The sequence below is a fragment of the Typopeltis vanoorti genome, chromosome 15, assembly GCF_054136105.1.
Source record: "Typopeltis vanoorti isolate ZY-2024b chromosome 15, IOZ_Tvanoo_1.0, whole genome shotgun sequence".
NCBI lineage: Eukaryota > Metazoa > Arthropoda > Arachnida > Uropygi > Thelyphonidae > Typopeltis > Typopeltis vanoorti.
The window spans coordinates 53,191,750-53,211,793 of NC_143563.1; the positions used below are offsets into that span (position 1 = coordinate 53,191,750).

Sequence of the window (20,044 nt, forward strand, 5' to 3'; positions counted from 1 at the left end):
AAGTGTGATACATTTAAGCCCTGTCCCATTCTTCAGAAAAGTGAATCTTCACAATAATGACTATATGCCTTTATTCAAATTTTAAATGGTGGCCTTGGCTGAGTGGTTAGCGTATCTACTATCCAACCAACAGGTCGTAGGTTCAAATCCCACTATAGGCATGGATGCTTGTGATTGTCTTACCTTGCATATGGCTATAACCTTTGATATGGCACAGTATGACCTTTACACCATTAAAAACCATGAAATCATCATCATCAAATATTAACATATTTGTTTTGCTTAATTAAAACTTTTGGATGAGCAAGATAGCCTTTCCAGTTTCTTATTATTTTTTGTGTGAACTGCTGTGAATTTATAACTCTGTTTCTTACATATGGAGAGGCATATCTGAGTTCAAAATAAAAATAAGACTACAATTTATACTGAAACTGTTTCTATCCATCTGTTGTAGAACCAGACACACATTTTAGAAATACTCTGATTAACTTGAGATTTACAAAGCTAGTTTTTTTTTATTATATAATAATTTTTCTACCATTAAATTGCACTTTCCATTTTGAAATAATCACTACAGTATTAAGAGTGGATATGAATACCAATAAGTCATAAAAAAATGAATGAATAAAATGCAAAAAATCATTTATGTCATTCACAGTTCATCTAGTGAGATGAACTGTGAATGACAACTAGTTGCTATGATTTTAACAGGAAAAAGCAAAATTATTATTATGTGACACCTCCAGGGAGTCCAAGGACCCCAACTACACCAATGCCATCTACCTCTGACCACCACCACCATTAGTATTTTCACAGACAATCACAAACATCCATGGGCATAGGGGATTCGAACCCACAACCTTTTGGCTGGAGAACAGATATGCTAACTACTCAGCCAACCAGGCCAGTAATTATAAATGAGAGTGCACATAAACTTTTTTTTATGTGGTTCCGACTTGAATTTTACAAACTTTTACTACATTAGTGGGCTAAGCACTTTTTTTATTTTTTTATTATTTTTATATTTTTTATTTAATTTTTTACAAAATCCAGAAATCCTGCTCTAAAGATGAAACATGGAACTTTTTTCAAGCCACTTTGGACCTCCAATAAGCAGGATGGGAGGGATGGTCTCATACCAGGAAATGAAATTTACCTCCTACCTAAAGACAATCACAAACATCCATGCCCATGGCAGGATTCAAACTTGTGACATGTTGGTTGGAAAGTGGCTAACCACTTGGATGTATACGGGCTGGCAACATCCCTGCTTAGTTTTAGCACAATTTCTATCTCTTTATAAGTTAAACTGTATGTCTGTCTTATTCTTGATCTTCAGTTAATGAAACTACATTTTTTTATATTAAATTTCTTATCTTCACTTTATATGAAGCAAAATACTTCAGCATCTGTTTCAATTAGAGAGAGAGATTTGTAGAATGTGTTGGTAAAATTCTGAAGTTTTTTTAATGGCTTTTCCATTTTAACTTTCAAAAGAATCTCACTGCATGAAACTAGTTTCCACTACTGTTAGAAAAGCATGTAGAGAATGAAATCTGTGCTAAATAACAGAAAAATCAGTAAAAAGATGTATGCACTGATTAATGTTATTAATCTCTATTCATAAAACTAAGGATTTTTAAAGAATTTTAGGGACATCAGTCCAGAAATAAAACATTCTATATGGGAGCTTTGCAAAATTAATACATAATAAATTTTGTAGTAGTAAGAGTTGGATTGTTCAGAATTAATTCTTAGATAATAGCAACATGTGTCTTGTAACCTCAGTTATGTATTGTCTTTGGTAGGGAAAAAACCATGATGAAATTATAAAATATTTTTTTTAGGGGAGAAACCCTGCCTTTGCTATCTGCGAGCATATAAGTAGCTTCAGTTGTAAGCAGAAAAATGTTCTTCATGAACTGGATTTGAACTCAGCTCTTTCAACTAAATGCTACACATCACATATAATTATTCCAAATGAGCCATAGAGACCTTGAAACGAGCAGTATTATTATTATTTTTTTAATACTCACCCCATACACAAGAGGTATAAAACCAATATGCACATCAGTGCCATTTGTGAGGGTTGAGAAACAAGAAATCTATGGTCAGTTTTCTTGGAGAGCTGGAAGTTTTTTGGAAATGCTTCATGAAGAAGACTCTTCCGAGGTAGATGGAATAAAAGGAGAAACAGGTTCAGTATGTTTGCAGTATACTAACAAAAAGGCAGAACAATGCATCTGTGAGACAGAGATCAATGTGAGTTAGTGGGAGAGGAATCGCCTGTGAGCCAAACTGCTATCCTCTGGACAATATTAAGAATTTTTAGGAAGGTTTTAGGTGCATCACCCCAAACATGTGAAGAGTATTCTAAGGATGGGCAGATTTCGAATTTGTATAGTTAGTAGCTGGGTAGGTAAAAAAAAATAGCATTTTGTACAGAAGAGAATGAGAGAATGCCTAGTGAACTTATTATTATTATTATTCGTGCACCTCCAAGGGGTCCGAAGACTCATCGTGGGAGGGCACCTACTGTACAACTCTCCATCTCCACTACTACACAGAACCTCTACTACCAATCACCTACATCAATGTCATCTACTGCCCACAACCACCACCACCGCTAGTATTTTTTGTCTGTAAATTGCGTGTGTTCTGAAGGGCCGATTTGTCTGCATACAGGATGAAAAAACCAGAGTTTCCGGGAGGAAAAAACCTGCCACCTCCGTATGCGATCATTATGCCAGGAGAGGTTGGAGGTAAACATAATCCAAGCAGAGATCTGAGCCTGGTGTTTTGTATACTATTGAGGATAAGGGTAGATCAGCTGAAATCCTTTTTTTTGTGAGAGAAAAAACTGCATTTTGTTGGTATTGAAAGTGATCAGATTGTCCTCATGCCACTGAAGAATGCTATGGAAATCAATAAAGGCAGACAACCAGATTATTTTCACTAAAGCTTGAAAGCTTAGGATGTCTGAGCATTGCAAGATGGATGGAGAGTATTCTTATCACCAAAGCTGTGAATAGGATTAGTGGTGACAGAGAGTAGGTCACTCGTCGATAGATAGATGATAGAATAGTCCTGAGGAATTGCTGCATCAGTGGCAGAAAGAAGAATTAGCCTGCTACCCAATTGTAGAAGGTGGCAGGTAGACCAAAGGATAACGATTTACTGAGCCGGCATTGATGCCAGACATGAAATGCTCTGAAATATGGAAATGTCAAAAGTGACAACATGTGTCTCTGAAGCTTTCCATGGCATGTATCTAGTGTGGATTACGTAAACATTAGCATAATACATACTGGTGATCACTGATTAACCCTTCTCTACTACCTAGAGACCTGACTATTGAACTTTGCCCATTATTCTGGAGAGGATATTTAGATAATAACAATATGATGGTTATTATACATATTGTTATAAATGGAATAAAGGCACAGCAGCCTTTATTCCATTTTTCTTGAACTAAGTTGGATATGTGGATTGCTTCCAGGCAGTAAAGTGCTGGCTGAGTATTAACGATTGTAAAGACAACAGAAGACAGGTGTTAGCTCTGGAGCACAATGTTCAAGTACAACTGAAAAGATGCCACCAGGACTTGAAGACTTTTTTTTTTTTGACACCTAATTTAGTTTACTTCAGATGTGTTTTTGCTGAAAAACTAGGGGAATATATTATTATTATTATTACATAACACCTCCAGGGAGTCCAAAGACTCATCGAGGGAGGGCACCTACTCTACAACTCTCGTCTCCATCACTCCACTAGCCAACTACCTTCATCGTCTACACCAATGCCATCTACCGCTGACCACCACCATTTTCACAGACAATCACAAACATCCATTCCCACGGCAGGATTCGAACCCGCAGACTTTTGAGTGGAGAGTGGATACGCTATCCACTCTGCCAACCAGGCCGGCAATATAGTGTTGATTTTCTGGTATGACAAGAAGTAATTTTCCTTTATCATCTAAGCAGGGCCGGTTTTATCATTAGGCGAACCTAGGCAATCGCCTAGGGATGCTAAGACTTCAGGGCACCCCGAAGTCTTATAGAGACAATGTATAGGGGTGCCTAAATTTTATTTGCCTAGGGGCATCAGATACTGTCAAACCAGCCCTGCATCTAAGCAGCAGTTGGAAAGAATAGCAATGCCAGGAGATTAGCTTTATCTTTAGATGCTGTAATAGTGGTGCCATCTGACAGAGAGAGAGAGAGGCAGAAGTGTAGGTGAGAAGTTTTATTTGATGACCCTTGCAACAAACCAGAAAGGATGCCTGCAATTTGGACAGGAGAAGAGTTTCTCTGAATCAAGTCTTGAAAAGTGGATGGGAATTTCGTTAGAATGAAGGCTTTCATGCAGGCAAAGATAATGTCTGGGACTTAGTGCACATGTCTAGATCAATAGAGTAAAAGCAGTATTCTGACCATGAGAAGAAAGAGAAGTTTGGGATGTCATCTTGCCTATTACCTTTACAGTGCCAAAGGACATGAGGTTAGGAGTGCCTCAACAGAGGATGTTCTCTGAGAGAGAGGAAACATACAACATTGTGATCTGAATATCCAAGAGGGATGGTGACTTCAACAGTATATCTGGACAAACTGGTTAAAAAAAAGGTTTCAAAAAGGAACTGAGAGAGTTGGGAGGATTATCAGGAATTTGCACTGGCAGAAGCACAATGCATTATGGCATTGCTTATAGCACATACTTCCACATCTAGTCCAGTTGGGTCAATTGGAGACATGGACATTGAGATCACCTAGGAAGATGACTTCACTGTTTGTATAGTCGGACTAGAAAAGTTGAGTTTTAGAGAGAAGAAGGTGAAGAGGTCAGAATGGGTTTCTGAATTTATAGAGTATAAACACAGCAGACAAACATTACTAAACAGAGAAAGGAAACTTTAAGCCAGAGGAGGTCAAAACCAGGGGATTCAGAATTAGACATTTTCTGTCAAGCAATGTAAGACCTCACAAAGGCATGTGTGTTTCTGCAAGGAATTATAACACATGTAATTGGAGGTGTCACATAATAGTTAAATGGAAAGTGAAGGTGAACCATGGTTGATACAGCTGCAATTTGGGTTTTTGTCAAGTCTTTACTTGTACCATGCAAGCGAGAGATTTTTTTTTTTTTTTTTTTTAAAGGGATTTTGCCTGTCTTGTTTCTTTTTCTTTTGGAGGGTGGTTTATTATTTTAATTGCATGGATACCATCATTGTTATGTTTCATTATCAATTACATGTTTAATGAAAGGATAGATCAGGGACATATAGTGAGATGAGGTGAAGTCGTGAACAGCAATATAGAGAGCAACCAGTCACACTGCCATATTGTGGCCTCAAACAGTGCCTCCCACATATCATTACTCCAGCTCTCTCACCAGGCACAACCTATTAGTGTGTGTGGCTGCAGGACACTGTATGCCATCTTACCAGAAAACCTCTTCATAATGAAAAGTTTAGGCATATCTGTTCAGGCAGCTCTTTCCAACCAAAAGGTCACTAATATTGGCTGTGTTATGGAGGTTAAGTAAGCAAAAATATTTCCAGTGGTTTTTGTTTACAACTGTCTCTAAGCCATACTATGAAAAATTTTCTCCATTTACTGCAAAATATTCCATACATCCTTCAACATGTTAATAAAATCATACCAGGAAACGATTCAAGACCATATTACATTAACCCTCAAATGGAGGCTACTCATCTATGAGATGTGTGCAGTTTGTTTTTAGCTATAGCTCCTTATTGGCTAAAATAAGTCCATGGTAATTTCAAATGATATCAGGCTAATTTGTGACTGAGTGTTATCTCACACAGTAGGTGATGTTACTCTATAGAAGATTTTCTTTCACTTGACAGAGGAGGAAAAACGTTTCTACTGTTTTTTTAAAAAAATTGTTTCCTGGAGAAAAAGCATCTACTTTTTAGCATGTTAATTACGTAGGAAGCTTTACTTTTGTAAGCAATTACTGAAATACTGTTAGATTTAATGTAAACTTTGAAAAACTGAAATATAAAAAGTACCTGCAACAAGGCAACTGTTGAAACAGAAACTAACTTAGCTCTATACAAAGTAATGTTCATAAAATAGGTTTGTTTTTTGTAAAATATTACATCACACACTTATACAATGAAACATAAAATATCAGTATATACACCATGTGAATAAACAGCAAACTAAAAAAAAAAAAAAAAGTAACAGTGAAGTAGTCTGAGAAGAGTCAGTCAAAAACTAAAGTCTGTAATTAGGGTTTCATGATAACACAAATGAAATTAAAACTGAATAAAAAGTGTCAAAAATACTTTTAACATATAATAACAAATTTTTATTATTTTATGTTGGTTATAAGTGGATGGTTTGTTTGTTATGGTGAATTTCTTTTAGAACAGCATTATTATGTGACACCTCCAAAGAATCCAAGGACTCATTGCAAGAGGACACTCTACTCCGCTATACACGTCACACTGTCTCCCCTATATTATTATTACCTGACACCTCCAGGGAGTCCAAAGACTCATCGAGGGAGGGCACCTACTCTACAACTCTCCATCTCCCACTCAATCCACCAACTAGAGCAAACTGCATCATCTACACCAATGCTATCTATCACCACCACGAGTATTTTCACAGACAATCACAAACATCCATGCCTACGGCAGGATTCGAACCCACAGCCTTTTGGCTGGAGAGCAGATATGCTAACCACTTGGCCAAGTTGTCAACCATTTTCAATAGTTTGTTATAGTAGCATTTGCTATAGTGAAAGCCAATTGTCACTGTGATATATATGTATATTACACACTATCTGTCCAACAAAAAATAAAGGGCATGTATGTAATGTAGAAATAATGAGTTCAAATTTCAGTGGTTTCATGATTTTTCACAGTTTTTCATTTACCACAGTTACCAACTTATTTACTGTGGTAACATTTTATTGTTCACCTACTCTTAAATCCTGGATAAACAATTTTTACCCAGGATTTAATAGTTGATTTAAATAGTAGTTTTACTGTGTTAAGCATAGAAACAAATATTTTCAGTTACTACACATACCACTAGTGATTTTAAAAATTTGGCAACTATGTGATAAATATTAATGATATATGTGATAAATAAAAATGTAAAATGTATAAAATGTTGTAAAAATGCTTTTTTTTGCCAGCCTGATTGGTCGAGTAGTTAGCGTATCTGCTCTCCAGCGAAAAGGCAACAGGTTCGAATCCCACTGTGAGTATGGATGTTTGCGATTGTCTGTGAAAATACTAGTGGTGGTGGTCAGCAATAGATGGCATTGGTGTAGATGATGAAAGTAATTATAGTTGGTGGATTGAGTGGTGGAGATGGAGAGGTGTAGATTAGGTGCCCTCCTTCAATGAGTCTTGGGACTCCCTGGAGGTGTCATGTAATAATAATAATAAACTTTTTTGTAGAATTCTAGGCATTTTTGGCACAGTGTAATGAAAAAAAAAAAAACATTGGCAAGTATATAAGTAAACAATTTTAAAATAAAAAATAAAGATTTGGAAACAACGTGACTCATGCTGATTGGGATGAATCAAAAGGAAAGGCTTTCAAAAACTAAATGAGAGCTTAAGTGGAAATAAATCATTACTCAATTACTTATATCTAGAATTACATATATTTAATAGCAAATATTTTCTGATATTTACTTTTAAAATGTTAACTTTTACTATTAGTTTTTAACCAAGGACACAAAATTGTTTGATGACATTTAGTATAAATGCAAAACTAGAATTAGCAAATCATTGCTATAGTGAAAGATTGGAATTTCTTAGCCAAAGGATTTTATTTTTATGCATCCATGAATTTCCCGAGAAGAGTGAAATGGCAATCATTTTAAAAACCATTTTGATCATAATATTGCTAAATCCTAAAACAAATTCTAAAAGAATCCTTACTATCCTCCAGCATTATTCCTATCATTATAAATAAAGCAAGCTACTTTGTCTACGTACATATATCAATTATTTTACTCTATTGTTTCATTCTAACTGAACAGGCATCCCATTCCATGTTATTTATGTGTTTTTAGTTTTCAGAAAGAATAAAGATGAAGAATCAACACTTACTTATGGACTGACAGAAGATTGGCACAATAATGATCAGAAAAAGAAAAACAGATATAATATAGGTATGGGGGGACTCATTTTCTTAAGGGATAATATAATACTCAATGAATCTTTTTTTCAAATCAACAGTGAAACTTAATTCAAAAAATGACATTGTTTCTCTTCATTTTTACACACATTCAAAACTACTTTTTAAAGAAGAATATATTTTATGAAGTCATTAAAATACAAAGATTTACATGTTTCATGTGATGAAATTTTATCGAGAGTAACAATGCACAATCAAATTCTTTGAATATATTATTATTATTATGTGACACCTCCAGGGAGTCCAAAGACTCATCAAGGGAGAGTGTGCCAACAGCATCGAATGATTGATCCCCTTCCAAATACTAACCGGTTTAAACTTGCTTAAGTTTTTGGAGCCATTAGTAGCACAGGCTCTACCAATCGACCAACCTTTGCTGGCAAAAGTCACAGTATACCATAATTGATATACTGTGACTATGTGAACACAAAATGAGCTAAAAAATGGCTTGTAAAATGTATATAGTATATTAAAAACCATTTCCTATTATAATTTAATACATACTACTAAACATTCAGTTTTTTTGCAATGCATAACTTCAGTTAAGATATTAAATTAACTATGACACGATCACTATTTTTAAAAGAGAAAATTGGAAAATTTATCTAAATCAAGAAGCATAAAATATATAAATTATCTATATACAATGAAAGGCTATTAGAACTGAATTTTTAAAGCGATTGCAAAACAAAACTTAAATAGGATATTAGCACTTTTTTTTTCCCCCCCATTTGTGAGATGCTCTTCCATCTCTAAAATTTCAAGTGTAGATATTTTGAACTTAGTTTAAATATATGTTCTGTAGGTAAAAGTTATCTAGGAGAGAACATTTCTTATTTTCAAAATGACAAATGGGGTTATTTCATTCAGAATGACTAGTTTAACAGTAATGAATTTTCCACATCTGCTATTTTGAAAATGTAAAATGCTCATATGTAATATTTGTACTATTAAAATGTATAAATTTATCTGTTTTTAATATACATATTGGTAATTACTACTAGAAACTACTCAGGAATAGGACAAAACATAGAATATTTTCTGTTGATTACATGTGGAAATTAATCTGACTGTATCATCACTTTTTGATAGCATAAAATCCATAAAAAGAAGTTAGCAAGGAATTTTCAAGCACTGACTTTTTACTCTCTTTTTTTTTATTGAAAACGGAGTTAACTAATTATACTATTATAATGGTATCAGAATTAGTTACAATTCATATTTTTCATTTGTGGGGCAACATTACTGGATTCTTCTGGTCTCCACAGTTTGTCTCACCACTAATGCTTAAGGAATACTAATCGCAAGTGAGAAAAACAAACTTAAAAAGTGGCGGAAGTTAACTAACTTGAAATTTAAACAAAAGAAAAGATGTTAGATTTTTCTTTAATGATAGTTCAAGTATCTTACTGAAATGCCATAATGACGACAAAAATTAAAATAAGTCCAATTTCAATGAACATCTGAAAATCGTATAATTCTGTAAAAAGAAACATTCTTTTAAATATGCTATCTTGTAATTCCTAAAATACAGCCAAATTAATTCTAAATATCATATGATATGTCCTATGACATTTTCGGGGGTAAAAAAAAAATAAAAGAAAAAAAGAAACTTATTCACACTAAGCCTAATTCTTCCGTGTTCCTTTAAATTAAGCCTAAATGAATAAAAATTTAAACTGAATCGCTTCATAATGTGCTGTTAAAATATGCACCCTATGAAAGTTTAGAATTTTGAACCTTAACACGGCACTGGGCTGGTATGCCTCTTTTATATATATCCATGGTTAACTTTTGATTCAATGTTTCACGTGAAGTAAACTTGTTCTTGGAAGAGGTAAATAAAGATGTTATCAACATTAACCGAAGCCAGGTTTCCGTTCGGAGTAAAGTACAAATGAAAAATTGCAAACTCGTGAGGATGTTAATCACAATTTCCCATTGCCCCAACAGACACACATGTAATAGCTGTATACAGTACCCCACTATGACCTAATTCTATTAAGACATGTACGTACTCTACAGCAAGACTAGAGACTCGGGAGTGCTCCAACTCACCTGGGCCTCGGCTGCTGCCTCTGTCAGAGGTGTTTGGGTATTGGCGGCCACCCAAGCTTCAGCGAACGTCTCCATCGCTGACTGAAAATCCATCGTGTTGGGGCTGAAGAGTTATCGCGAGGAATGTTTACATTGACCACGCGGAAACCACGTCCTACCCTGACCCTTCAACACTGTGGGAACAGTTCGAACCATGACGCCTTGTTGACTGAGAACCCTGCCGCAGCTACCAATAACTATAAACGAACGCTATAAAAATTAGAGCCAAGACATTGGTCTTTACCACATAACCAATAAAGGTTATACTTTGCAAATTACAAGATATAATACTTTATAGAAGATTTTCTGTACAAGTAAGAGCTGTTAAATAAACTAAGAACATATAATAAAGAAATTTGCCTATGTCTAAATACATAACCATAATGCGCGTAGATATACAGCTCTTGGGTGTGCACCGCTCCTTGCTTGCTCTTTCGCCCCCTAGTGGTGTAATTGTAGTAAACTATCGGCAGCTCGGTTGCAAGACACCAGGACGAAAGTAAACTGCTGCAAATCATTTTTTTGATATATATATATATATCTATATATAACAAACATTAAAGTGTATTGAAATTAAATGCTTTCTAAATACTTTATAAGTATATCTAAATATTCGTAGAAATGTATCTATGTATGAAATGTATTGTCATCATGCTAAATATAGAAGCACAATATCACATATAAATATCAGATAATTGCAGAGATGTATTCCATCGAAAAATACGCGCTTCTCACATTGACCGTTCATTTCATCAACCGAATTCACAAGGGAATGTTTTTCAAAATTTTGAAATATCGGAATACGGTGCTTAAGATACAACTACTTTTTTTCTCTTTAATTTGTAAGTATTCTGTTTATTTTTAATATATTTTTGTCCAAAACTAAATTTTGTTTTTAATATCTGTAAAAGTATTTCTTGAAACATGTTAGTTGTTTTTATTTTAATTACCGAAATGTGTCTTTCGATCAGCCCTATCGTAAGAAGTCTTTAAAAAAACAGTTTCATTATTATGTTTTACCTCACTGATTTTTTTTTTTTTATATCCATTTAAACCGAACTGCTATTAAAAATACCAGGTAAAGCAGTCTTAATAATTCACAGTCTCCTACACGTTATCGTTATTTATATCTAACGTGATTATAGGGAACTGTGAATTATTAAAATTGCTTAATAAAGTTCAGTAAATCTTTATTCACTGTAAAAATTATCGAAAAGGCGCAACATTTCTATCTTTGAGTAATAATAATGCAAAGTTTAAAATAAAATAGTGATACAGTTTCCTATAAGTAATGACAGGTAAAGGAATAAATATTCTCAGATTTACAAGACGTTCAACTTAATATTCTGACTGGTATGTTACATATAATTGATATTGCCCAGATTTTTTTCCTGAACAATAAAAAATGCAATTTAAAATAATGCTTAAAAATTAATTAATAGTAAACAAATTATAATACCATAACTAAAGCTTTGGTATATCCTGTCCTTTCATGGTCTTTGTTTATTCTTCCAGTTCTTCGATTTATCTTTTAAAGTCCATCCTTGTCACCTTTTAATCATGTGTCACCTGATTCTCCTATTTATTTTATTCCTCGTATCTAATGTTTTACTCGTTATCATCATTTATTAGTGTGCAGCCCCACGTGGTTGTGACCAGCACATTAAGATTGCAGAGTTCTGAGACTTTTTCCCAGCATATAGTGTCACAAAAATAAGTATTTATTATTATTTGGGAGTAGTTCTGGACACTAAACTGCAAGTCCAGATATGGAAAAATTCTTTGGTGAAACCATTAGAATTCTCAAAGGATGCAGAGGATACTACGATATTACAATATTGGATTCATTACTAGTTTTTTTGTCAGCCATTTTCTTTCAAATCGTTCTGATATTTCTTTGGTCTCTAATTTTGTCAATGATCACTCTTCTGTTTGTTCTACTATCGAATTTATTTGGAACTTATGTTGTTATTATTATTGTTATTATTAATGTAAGTGTTCTGTTGTGTTTTTTTTTATTGATTGAGGGTACGAAATAGAATATGGATAGTGGCAGGTTTACGGGTAAGAATAATTTTATTGCTTCCATCAAATTTCTTGGGAACCCTCAATTCAGGAGCTTCAATGGCCAAGAAAGCTAGAAATCTCGGTTATATTATTGCTTCTATCAAATATAGAGGTAATAATGCTTTCCAATATCATACCATTCTTTCACTTTCACTTTTTTTTTTCATTTTTTCGTTCTTTTTTAAAAGAAAAGAGGAAGTTTCAGATCGATTCATGCAGCATATTCTTAAAGTAAAAGCATAAAAAAAAAAGTTTCGATACTGCATGATTAAAATTCCAATAAATTGAATTATCAATTATTGAGTATCAGTTTATCATATACCTTTATTATAAAATTGCTACGAATTTTATTTCTAGCATGAATTTAAACTTATTTTCTATAGTTCATGTCCAAGAAGTGCAATTCTGATCTCAAAAAGTTAACCCTCTAAGGAATTAAATAAGTTATCCAGGTGGAGTTAGTTGTCTTTCATTTAAATTAAGAATCATTTTAAAAAATACCCAGATTAACAAACTGCTGCGACTCTGACGATGGTTATACGTCCCTGGATTGGAAAGACCTAAGTAAGAATTCGTCTAGAACGCGCGGAACTGGAGTTTACCATCTCCTGCAAAACAGGCAAACTAGTCTCTCTCTCTCTCTCTCTGAACGCCACAGTACATGGCGTTGAGAGACTGTAGATAACATTACCCTTCCTATCATAGCATTAATTAGGTTTATATGAAACCATATTACTTGGCCGACATTGGGCTGACACAACTAGGAGAGAATGAAGATTAAAAACCTACTGCATCTGATGAAGAAAAGCTTGAGGTCAATCTTCGCTCGGAGAACAGTTATGCTTAATCAAACCAGAAGGTGGTGCATTCTGTGATGCGAATCTTTAATGGGATGTAATGGAAGGGATATCAGTTATAAAACGTACGTAATATTTCAGAAATATGTTTACCCAACGAGCAATATACATTCTGGAGGAAATATATGAAGAAAAATAGGTAACTGGAATAAATGTTTCTTTGATCCCTATCAATTCGTTAATATATTCCATTAAAATAAATCATCAAATGAATTTTTGTAATTTGCTGAATAAATTCTAACATATGCAGCATAAAGTTTTTGTGTGATATTCTTATAAGAACTTGGAGGACAATATTTAAAATTTCTTAATTCTTTCAGTAAGATTATGTACCTGCTGTGAGGGCTATTTTCTTTATAGGAACACCAAAATCCACCGTGCTACTGGTTTTCTGCCTCTGATGATCAACTCTTTCATAATCAATAGAGTTCATTACAATTCTATAGATTATCGAAATCTCTGAATATGGAATGATTTTTGGGATTTTGATGATTCACTCCAACGAAAGACGTTGGCCTATCAAACTTTTTTTATAGTATGCATGAATAACTTAAATTATGTTGACACAACTGCTGGACTAAAGTCAACTGCATTAAAGGTTGTCCATGTCGACACTAACGTACGATTGCTTCGGTTCCCAATGTGAAAAATCATATATCTTATTACATTCTAATTTTTCACACTTGAAGGCCTTTCACACCTCAACGTGTGGGTTTGGAAAGGAGCGATTGAGAAATACGTATCAGGGGATTTTTAACGTTCTTATTTTATTAGCATAATTTACTTCAAAATGCCTTCAAGGTGTAGTCAGTAGCGATGATTTCTTTTGGTCGAAACACCTGGATTCGAATCCTATGTAGGATGGGGGGAGATGGGAGGTTTTGTCACTCTCAGGATTCTGCTATGCCTGTCATGTGTTCCGCGGCTGGTTGTCTGTTTCAGGGAGCAACAAGCTCCCTGAAAGGCAGGTTTACTTGGCTTAACTGGCCCTTGGGTAAAATATGTAAATGAAAATGAAATCAGAATTTACCTTAAATTTTCACTGCTAATAACGTTTATTTCAAATGTTTCATTTGTATTGTAATTAAAAATATATTGATATTAAAAATTCACAATATTATTTTGCTCTGATTTCTTGAAAGGAGGGCATCGCACCTATTTTTTTTCATCAGGATCAACCTCTTCTTGCAGGTTCCCATTTTTTAACAAGTAAGTTGAATTTAAATTTATTAGATTTCAGCGAGTTCAGATCTCACAAATTTGAGATTCATCAATAAATATATCAAAATGTTATGTGTAATAAGGAGACAAACCCCGCACAATGAATGTTTTTCTGGTTAGAATGTATCCTGTAAGTCATTAATGTTCAGAAGTAATCCAGGCTTCCATAGTTCACAATCTTTTACATGCCTCTAAAAGAAAATATATAATTTTTATTTATTATTATTTTTTATGCGATGAGAGTGCTATACTATATATTCTCCCAATAGTGTGTTAAATAAATGTTTGAAAATTTATTTACGTATGAATTATCATAGTTATATAAATATCTTGAAAAAATTAACACTTCTGATACCTTGATTTCTAGAAAAATAAAAATATTACCTTAGGGATTCAAGCCTGTTTTATATGAATGGGGGAAAAGGATCAACGTGGACCGGAAGTTCACGTTCGAGCCAGTATTTTATTTTATTTTATTTATTTATTTATTATATTTTATTTATTTATTTATTTTATTTTATTTATTTATTTATTATTTATTTTATTATTATTATCTGAGACCTCCAGGGAGTCAAGGACTCATCGAGGGAGGATGTAAATTACCCAACCCAGCTATCATACCTTCCCTTAAATTCATTTACACTAGATGCACTCACTACCCATCAAGGCAAATTATTCCACTCACTCACTCACTGCTCTCTGGGAGAAAAACCTAGCTCTTACCTCTTTCTTGACTGAGAACAACCTTAACTTCCATGAATGCCCCCGTGTTCTCTCCCCGCCTTCCATATAATGAAAAATTTCATCAGTTGAAATGCTATAACACCCATTCCAAAGTTTATAGACCTCTATCATATCACCCCTCTTTCTCCTGTTAACCATAGTCTGTAATCCACATACTCGCAATCTGTCCTCATAATCTAAATCCCATAATGCCGATATAATCTTTGTAACTCTTCTTTGCACCCTTTCCACAGCTTCGTTATCCCCTTGGAATCCGGGAGACCAAATCTGCTCACAGTAATCCAAGTGTGGTCTTATCAAAGCCTTATAAAGGGCAAAATTACTTCCTTATCCTTACATGTCAAGGTTCGCTTCAACATAGCAATTATCCTCTGAGTTGTATTTGCAATGGGACCTTTGAACTTCAAACGTTTTGAGTGGTAATGTTATCGTATGGACTGTCAGTTTTACCAGAACAAGACACTGTCGGTACCCCCAGAATTCGGACATAGGTTTCTAGTGGGCTTACACATTGTTTTTGTGCACTTTTTTCTCATTTATAGATATAATAAGTATACATTACATAGAACAGTTAATAAAATTCATTATTTTAGCATTTATGTATCTCACTCTTTTATTTTGCTGTTTTTTTTTTTTTAATGTTTTCTACATCCCAGTCTTCTTACTATATTTGGATACTAAGATAACAAAATATGCCATTAGTTATATGATATTTCAAGTCTTATGAGAATAGTACATTACTTTCGACAGCCCTTTTTTTTATGGGGGGGGGGAGTAATAGTTGCGCATGCTTTGCTTGGTTACCAGAAAAGTTGAATAAAATTATGCGGCATCCGTATGTCACGTGTCATTGTTAATAAATATGTCACGTGTCACTGTTAATAAATGTGCCTATACATACATCCCAAAAAAAGCACCGACTTTCGTCATACTGGAGATGGGGAATGCCAGAAAGTTGTATAGCTCTCCTTAACACAACAGATTTATTTTTGTTGTTGTTGTTTGGTTTTTGAAGATCAAAAAATGCTGAATCAAAAGCTGCTTTTCATCAGAGTTTATGTTCATCATAAATAATTTACTTTCACTAGTAAAGGGTTAACTCAAAATCAGTTCTAACTTTTAAAGCGTGCCAAGGAACTTTATTTTTCAAGATTATCAAAATTGCAAGATGACTATCGGTTTTTCGCTCTTCAAGCTAAACCTATTTCGCTATGAATACTGATGGGAAAGACAGGACATTTCTATATAACTGACATACAGGCTATTCGTTTCTATAGGAAAAAATAAAGTATGACTGCATATTTAAATCTAAGACTTGGTATTTAACTGTGTTAATTAGGAATACTTAAGATTTATTATTTTTTATGATAATCCAAGGATGTAAACCAATAGCACTTTAATACCCGTGGGTGGGTATCGTGTGAGATAATCCTGGAGACCTATTCTAGAGGCCAAACGTATACAGTACTTTTTCAAGCAATTTCGCGTTTCTTTCCAATAAGCAGGGTAGTGGTTTCACACTGGGCGACGAAGGTCATCTCCTACCTAAACAAGTTTGTAAACATCCATACTACAGTAGGAATCATACCCACGGCCTGTTTGCAATGCGAAGATGCTGTTCACTTGGCCAACCCGATAGGTAATTTTTATGCAACTTATATAATACTTATAATGCTGGATCTAATATCCACTTGATTTTTATAATAAATTACTTATGTAACTATTAATGAAATTTGCAATTGAAAATAATCATTATCAAATGTAATTCTAATTTTCGTGACATTTTAAAACTCTGAAAAACTCGGAATTTTCCAACAAGATGTTCGACTTATTTACACAATCGATATACTTATAGTCAAAATATCAGTCTAGCTAGTTGTAGCCCTCCGTGTAAAACGACGCTTCAAAATAATTTAATTTGGAATTTATGCTGATACAAACGAAAAGAGAATAAAGTGACTACAAAGAACATGGATGTATTTTCATTAAGTTATAGGGCATGGTCTAATAATCCTCCCTCCTTTAAAAGAAGAAGAAAAAAAAAAGTACACCAATTTAGGATCTGTGTGTTGCGTGTAAGTTGAAATATAACTAAGATCAAAAGAATGGCTTAATATACAAGAAGCGCGTTACGCTTAACGCTGCATGTGTGTGTGTGGGGGGGGGGGGGGGTCCTAGAACCTAAGTTGCATAACAAAGGCCAACAAGGAGTCCAGTAGAAATTATAGTTAGTTGCTCTTCGATACTTGCAGAAAAAGTTTTAGCACTATTAAAAAAAGAAAAAGAAAAAAAGGAATGCAATCCTTCAAGTCTTTTAATCAGTGCACTGTCAATCCAAACAAATACCAAGCATTCGATATGTACTTGATGTTAACACTATCAGAAACTTAGATTTGCTGCACAAATGTTGTTGGCTTATTTCACCTTCAGTTGAAAAGACCCTCTACGCATCTTAGACGGAATTTGAACCAAGGTAGTATGGTTTTTTTTTTACAAGGGGAAAACTTGTTCTCCTCCCTCAGAACAGCCAAAAGAACGCACACAATTAACAAACGCGCCTCATAGCCTCAGTTGCTTCTACTGTAATATTAAACAAAAGCCTACTTGCCGAGAAAGTGAGCACACATCTTTAGTTAGGCAAAATAAATAACCATACATATTCAAGCCTGCAGTTGGTAGAAAAATAGGCTGTTCATCATTCAGTCTCTTAAATGCATAAAACGTGTGGTTGTGTGGTAAGGGTAGCACGATTATTGGGAGCTCGCATAATACATCCTGCTTCTACTTAAGAAGTACGATGTTCCCAATAAACGTAATGAAACTGTCTGAGACAGCTAGGGCCCCTGCCATTACCACACAACAATGATAATTAAATAATACCACCGAAAGACATGATCTTAAGGCAAGAGAGAGAATAACAGAATAAAAAATATTTATAGTTTTATAAATTGCAATTTATATTTTATAATATAACAAACGGAAACAATAATTAAGCAACGCTAACTAAATATTTCTAATCTTTCTTGCTGGCAGGGCAAAAGAGAAGAACATCGCTTAATTAATTTTGCAACAACAACAAAAAAAAATTATTAGAAAATGAATGCATTTTATTATTCTTATGACTCTGCACATGCGAAATCCATCACTGATTTAAAAAAAATACTACTTCGCCTTCTTCCATTACTTTTGTAATCCAAACCACCATTTATAAATTCATCTAGGCGAAGCAAGTCTTGATAAATCACTGAATATATATGTACGCACGTTATTGGTGTTAAATTTGCCCACAGATTCCCTTGATAATTACATTAGGAAAAATAGTAAGCAATACATGAAACCAGTTTTTGATTCTTAGGAACCGCATTATCTGCAGCTTTCGCCTTCATCACGCAATCACTACTTGTCTTTCTGTTTTTGCGTAGTAAAGCTTACAATTCTAACTTGTATCTTTTTCTTGGCATTATTCACACAGTGATAGAATACTTCGTTTGTAATCTCCACTCAACAATTTAAGGATGCTAAGCTTTAAACCGAGTTCATTAGATTAGTGTTATCTTTGTTTTAACTAACTATTCCTCATGCACTTTTTTTTTTCCCTTTTTTTGTAAAAACTTGTGTTAGAAGAAAAAGAAAATGTGATTTTTGCCGAAAGAATTAAACACACCAAACAACTCTTTTTACCTCATAACGGTATTCAAATAGAATAAAATCGGTGTAATATTTCTTGAGTATTTTGGATCAAAATAATTTATATTTTAAATATCATGCAATTGTCAGAATGCGAGAAATGCAGATTTTCTGGAATGATTTTTTTTTTTAAACTTTTTGTTTGAACAACCTTATTCGTATAGCTAATGGATTTGAAAAAGAAAAAAAAAAAGATTTAGTAATGTGCTTTTAATTAATGAAAACGTGATAGCTGATGCTTATGAAAATACAATAATTTTTGTCGAGTTAGTTAATGATTATAATGAGAGGGAGTAAATAAGGTGTCAGTGACATTCATGATTGTTGAACGATAATAACAGTGGATATGCGATCTTCAATAAGCATGCCTTGTGTTTTAATTCGTTTTGCTGTACTCGACTACAGCTCCACCGTTAAACGAAACTTAGATATCCGAAGTTGTTTTTAGGTAAATCTCTTGAGAAACAAAGTTTGCTTTTACTCAGTAGCAAGCTGCATTATTAATGACCATATAATATCATTGTTACCGTGATTCTCAATAATGAAACACTACAAAGTTAGTGTGGCTTACGTTTGGTGCTCAACAAGCTAAGTGATTTGTGCTTATACAGCTTACAGTATACACTTCAAAACTGAAGTGTATGTCATCTTTGTTGAACTGTAAACGGAAATGTTTTCAACTTCTTTTATAATTTTTAACTTGATTACATTTTGATTATTTGGAGGACTTGAGTTTTACCGTAATCTTGATATGTTTTAATTTTTAATGCAGACTTGTGCATGTAACAAATATTGATTGAATGATGCCTTTCTAAAATGAAGTAATATTTTTTTCCCGTTTAAAAATAATAATAATCATCATAATTAATAATTATCAAGCGTGGCTTGAATATGTAAAGTTTTGCTTTATAGTATTTCCACAGAATTAATTATCTACAACCCAGTTCATATCTAGTAGTTTCCTTGATCAAGCTTTTTTTTTTTTTTTTTGGACAAAAACTTTATGTTATGACTGTAAACACGTGTGTTCACGGAGCCAGTTTGTCTGTTCTGAGGGATGGAAAACCCCTCCACTACATATGAGACCGGATAATTCACCTTTAGTCGAAAAAACCTGACATCTACAATCCGTTAACGTTATCTAGAAAGTTGTTATATACAGCTGTACTTTTTCTTGATAAA

The 20,044-nt window shown here is 33.8% G+C and overlaps 1 protein-coding gene across 2 annotated transcripts in view; it reads right to left on the reverse strand.

Annotated features, from left to right (window-relative positions):
* LOC150098761 (homeobox protein dve-1-like) overlaps nucleotides 1-10,434 on the reverse strand; it is a 295,705-nt gene extending 285,271 nt beyond the window's left edge. For both annotated transcript variants that reach the window (XM_090404687.1, XM_090404686.1), the window contains exon 1: nucleotides 10,248-10,434. In XM_090404687.1, the coding sequence (XP_090260813.1) occupies nucleotides 10,248-10,340 (93 nt within the window). In that variant the 5' untranslated portion in view covers nucleotides 10,341-10,434. The remainder of the gene's footprint in view (nucleotides 1-10,247) is intronic.
* Nucleotides 10,435-20,044: the final 9,610 nt, after the last annotated feature.